This window comes from Myotis brandtii, unplaced genomic scaffold (assembly GCF_000412655.1).
Source record: "Myotis brandtii unplaced genomic scaffold, ASM41265v1 scaffold68, whole genome shotgun sequence".
In the NCBI taxonomy this organism is placed as follows: Eukaryota; Metazoa; Chordata; class Mammalia; order Chiroptera; family Vespertilionidae; genus Myotis; species Myotis brandtii.
Window position 1 is genome coordinate 24,910 of NW_005370657.1, and position 4,340 is coordinate 29,249.

Sequence of the window (4,340 nt, forward strand, 5' to 3'; positions counted from 1 at the left end):
GACCTAGAGGGCAAGCTGAGCCTTTATTCTATAGACAGAGGTAAACAAGGTAGTGGTCACCATAGTTACAATGTTCTTGTGAGTTTCACTTGTTTTGGCAGCACTTGCTGCACTTCCTGTAGCCCATTAGCTACCCAGATAGGATCTAGGGAGCGTCATAAGGTCAAGCTTAATTATGCTAAGAGGGCTGTGCCCTCTAAGCTGGGACTTGTTTGTGGCTTTGCCAACAGGTCAGTCCGAGGCTTAACCCTATAGACGCTCCCTACATCTCAGCCTTCTTTTATTTTTAAGCTACTATATTGAAAGTAAAACTTAAACATCAAGAACAAAACTCTGGCTATTAACAAAACAATGCCAATGCAACATAGCAATAAGAGAGAAATCAAACTACAGCAACATTTTTCTACTAAATGAAAGTTTCTTTTGCTGATTTACTCAGAGTCCTCGTACTTGGCTGTGCAAGACTGGCAGCTGACCAATGCTAACATAGCCAGAATCATGGTTGAGGGAGTAGCTTCCACTTCTTGCTTTTCTACCATCTGCTGGGCCTCAATTGTTAACTTCTTCAGCTGACCCCATGTTGGCACCTTGGTCCCTTGCCCAGCCTTCATCATCTTCCTTTTCCGCATTGCTGTCATCAGAGCAACTCTCAGTCTTTGGAACGACGGGACAAGGAGCTTCTCTGGGTCCATTGTGGTGACACACGTAACACTCTGGTACCCAAATTGGCTGCACTGCTCCTTCTGGAAAGATACGAAACACAACCTTTTCCCCACATTATTACTGAATCTGGTAAAACTCTTTCTTTAAAAAAATATATTTTATTGATTTCTTACAGAGAGGAAGGGAGAGAGATAGAGAGCTAGGAACATCGATGAGAGAGAAACATCGATCAGCTGCCTCCTGCACACCCCCTACGGGGGTTGCACCCACAACCAAGGTACATGCCCTTGACTGGAATCGAACCTGAGACCCTTCAGTCCGCAGGCCGACACTCTACCCACTGAGCCAAACCAGTCAGGGCTAATCTGGTAAAACTCTTATCTGGTTTGTGCATCCTTCCACTGGGCTAAGTCGGCAGAGGCTATTGTACAGGAGGCCCGATGCCTTTCGGCTGCTGTACAACTCTCTGCATTGTAATTCAGAAAATTTAACACATAACGTTCTTCTCCCCCTTTTTTGTTTTTGTAGTTGCATTTTAAGAGTAGGATTGGTGCTTTCTGCTATTGCCTGAGTCCTGATCTATCACCCCAGGGAGAACTTGCCAATCCTGCGCTTCCCAGGGTGGTATGATGAAGGTTTACTGAGCCAGCTGGAAAGGCTGCAGTGGGGTCCAGGATAAGGCCCCTACTGTTTGGTGGGGCCGGGGCTGGCCCCGCTTGAAGTTTCCCTGCCTAGGGGGCACTGGATTATCATCAACATCAGTCTTGGAGCGGCATTCATTTGCCCAATGCTTTCCTCTCCTGCATCTTGGACATAGTCCAGGCTGCTTGTTTCCACTCCCTGTAGCCTGTTGACTTCCATTCTTAGCATTACAGTCTTGAGCAAAATGCCCTAGTTTGCCACAGTTAAAGCAGCCCCCTTTCTTTTCTGCTGACCAGCGAGTAACGTCTCCTTTAATGAGGCAGCTAATACTGCTCCTTGAACATAGGCTGGTCCAATGTCAGCAGAAACACGAATAAAATACTTCCATAATAAGTAGTCTCCAGGTGAGAGACAAGCCTTTGCGACAATATTAAGCCTCTGGTAACCTTCCACTCTCCGTCTCAGTTCCCCTGCCACGTTCATCCACTCCCTTTCGGGAGTGGGCTCTAGGCAGTCCCGAATCAGGGACCACAGACTGAAAGTAGAGAGAGGAATTCTCCCTGGATTTTCAGCTATATAACCATCTCTAAGTTGTTTTCCTACCTTCTCCTATGCCTCTACATTTACCTTTCCTTCCTCAGGAAACCGTAGGCAGATTTTACTTACAAAATCCAACAAATCTAAAAGCTGTTGAAACCTCACAGAACAGCCACGAGCTTGGAGCCTAGCCTTAAGCATAGATATGAATAAATTATTTTCCTGCGATCCTGAATTTCCCATGTTTTACACCTAGTTATTACTAAACTTCGCTCCTTACCTTCCTTTTTACTTTCTGCATGTGCTTCACTGGAGCGTCCTTTCACCTGACAACTGCAGTTCCCCCAAACTCAGGCCCCACGTTGGGCGCCACATGTGCCAAGCCAGCACAGTCAAGGGTTTGGTGAGCCTGAGGGGGGGGTGGGGGGCGGGGCGGCAAAGGATTAAAGAAAAGACAGACACAGAGAATAAGCTGGGTCTAGGTGGATCTCCTGTGCCTGGCTGAGGCCACAGAGAGAGACCCAGAGGGCAAGCTGAGCCTTTATTCTATAGACAGAGGTAAACAAGGTAGTGGTCACCATAGTTACAATGTTCTTGTGAGTTTCACTTGTTTTGGCAGCACTTGCTGCACTTCCTGCAGCCCATTAGCTACCCAGATAGGATCTAGGGAGCGTCATAAGGTCAAGCTTAATTATGCTAAGAGGGCTGTGCCCTCCAAGCTGGGACTTGTTTGTGGCTTTGCCAACAGGTCAGTCCGAGGCTTAACCCTATAGCCGCTCCCTATAGCTGTAGCCAGTGACCACAAACTTGGTGGCTTAAAGCAACACAAATTTGCTATCTGGAGGTCAGTTCTGGAGGCTGGAAGTCCAAAATCAATGTTGGTGGCTGAAGTCAAGGTGTCCACAGGCCGATTCCTCCTGGGAGCCCTGGGAAGCCTTGGTTTCCCAGTCCCTCAGCTGCCGGAGGAGCCTGCAGGCTCTGGCCCCCCTGCTTCCTCTGTGGCTGGAGGTCCGCCCCCTCTCTGGCCTCCCCTCCTGTCTTTCCTCCCTCTAATGTGTCTCCACAGGACATCCAAACCTGTAGAGAGTTTTTGTAGGTTGATTTGAGCCAAACTGTTGACACCTGCCAGGGAACAAGATCTCCAGTGCTCTCGGGAGAATAACAGTTCTGCTGCTGCTTTGATGCATTTGAAATTAAGCAGAAACGTAAGGAAGGTGAAATGAAGGTGGAAGAAAGCCAGGTGGGGATCTGATCAGAGGAGAGTTAACGAGGGTAGGTGCTCCCTGTTTATCTCTAAGGCATGGACAGGGCTTGCTTGAGGCAAAAGAAATCTTTTACTAAAAGGTTACATGCCCGGGGTGTGACCTGCCCCGTTGGGGAGTTAGGATCAGATCACCCTGTGAGGTTACTTTCCATAGAACACCCCCTCCCTTTTTTTGTTTGTTTGCAAATTCTACTGCTGCTCTAGTAAGAGGACCTTTAAGTTGGATTCATCCAAATCTAGGGTCATCTCTGAATCACAATATTTTTACCTAACCCCATCTGCGAAGTCCCTTTTGCCACATACGGTAACATAGTCACAGGCTCGGGGGACTAGGACATGAACATCTTGGGGGGGGGGGCATTTTTTCAGCCTCCCACAAATAGCAAAGTCCCACTGACGACGTAGGGGTGGCTGAGGCTCAGGTGTGCAGGTTGAGTCGGAGGCAGATGGCTCAGTGCTCTTGCCCACCCTCTGCCCTGATTCTCAGGGAGGTGAGCACAGGGCAGCGGCCACCTGTGGGGGTCCTGCCCGGTGCCCCACTTTGCCGCACAGACCCATTGGACGGATAAAGAGAAAGCCCCAGGCCCCAAATGGCATCGCTCGTGCTGAAAAGCCCATGATGCCAAACCTGTATTTAATACCAATCTCAGCGCAGTGTCGGCCTCTCCCAGGACCTGGTCACCTTGGTGACCAGGCTGGAGTTGGCTGGTCACGCCCCAGCACAGCCATCTGTCCCGGGGGCCCTCTCTACTCTCCTCACCCCCATGGACCGAAGAGGCAGGTCTGCCCGACAAAAGCCTTCCTCCTCGCTTCCCCCAAAGAAGGGATGTCCCGCCTCAAAGCCATCCTTTCATTTCTTTCACACTTAGCTCCCTTGCCCGTCCCCCCGCCCTTCCTCATATAAACACCCTGGATTTTGTACAGCCCCTTCCCCCTGTTCCGCGGGAGGCTGCCCGATTCAGGAGTCCCTCCATAAAGCCAACTTGATCTCCAAGCTAATTCGGTTGATTTTCTTTTCTTTTTCTTTCTTTCTTTCTTTCCTTTTTTTTTTTTTTTTTTTAACAGGAAACAGATTTGAAAGGGAGGGGGGATTTGGGAGGGGGCGTGGACCCCCCCCCCCCCCAGGCTCCCGGCTCTCCTTGAACCTGGGTCAGAAGTTCTGCCCCTGGGAGGGCGGTGCTGCGTGCCGACTGGTCCCCTCGCCCCGCCCGCCTCCTCCCGGCTCTGGGCTCAG

At 50.0% G+C, this 4,340-nt stretch overlaps 1 protein-coding gene across 1 annotated transcript; it reads right to left on the bottom strand.

Moving 5' to 3' along the window:
* Positions 1–417: 417 nt before the first annotated feature.
* LOC106723936 (endogenous retrovirus group K member 8 Rec protein-like) lies at positions 418–2,256 on the bottom strand. Its single transcript, XM_014529418.1, has 2 exons — positions 2,123–2,256; positions 418–743 (listed from the first exon to the last, which is right to left on the bottom strand). Exons 1-2 carry the CDS (start codon positions 2,141–2,143, stop codon positions 432–434), a joined length of 333 nt encoding a protein of 110 aa, XP_014384904.1. The 5' UTR covers positions 2,144–2,256; the 3' UTR covers positions 418–431.
* Between the last annotated feature and the right edge of the window lie 2,084 nt (positions 2,257–4,340).

Bases quoted from the DNA above. Each gene is read 5' to 3' on its own strand.
- LOC106723936 (XM_014529418.1), bottom strand. From the start codon at position 2,143: ATGCAGAAAGTAAAAAGGAAG. The intron at 744-2,122 runs GTAAGGAGCGAA...GTATCTTTCCAG, and splicing joins TGCAGAAAGTAAAAAGGAAG to AAGGAGCAGTGCAGCCAATT.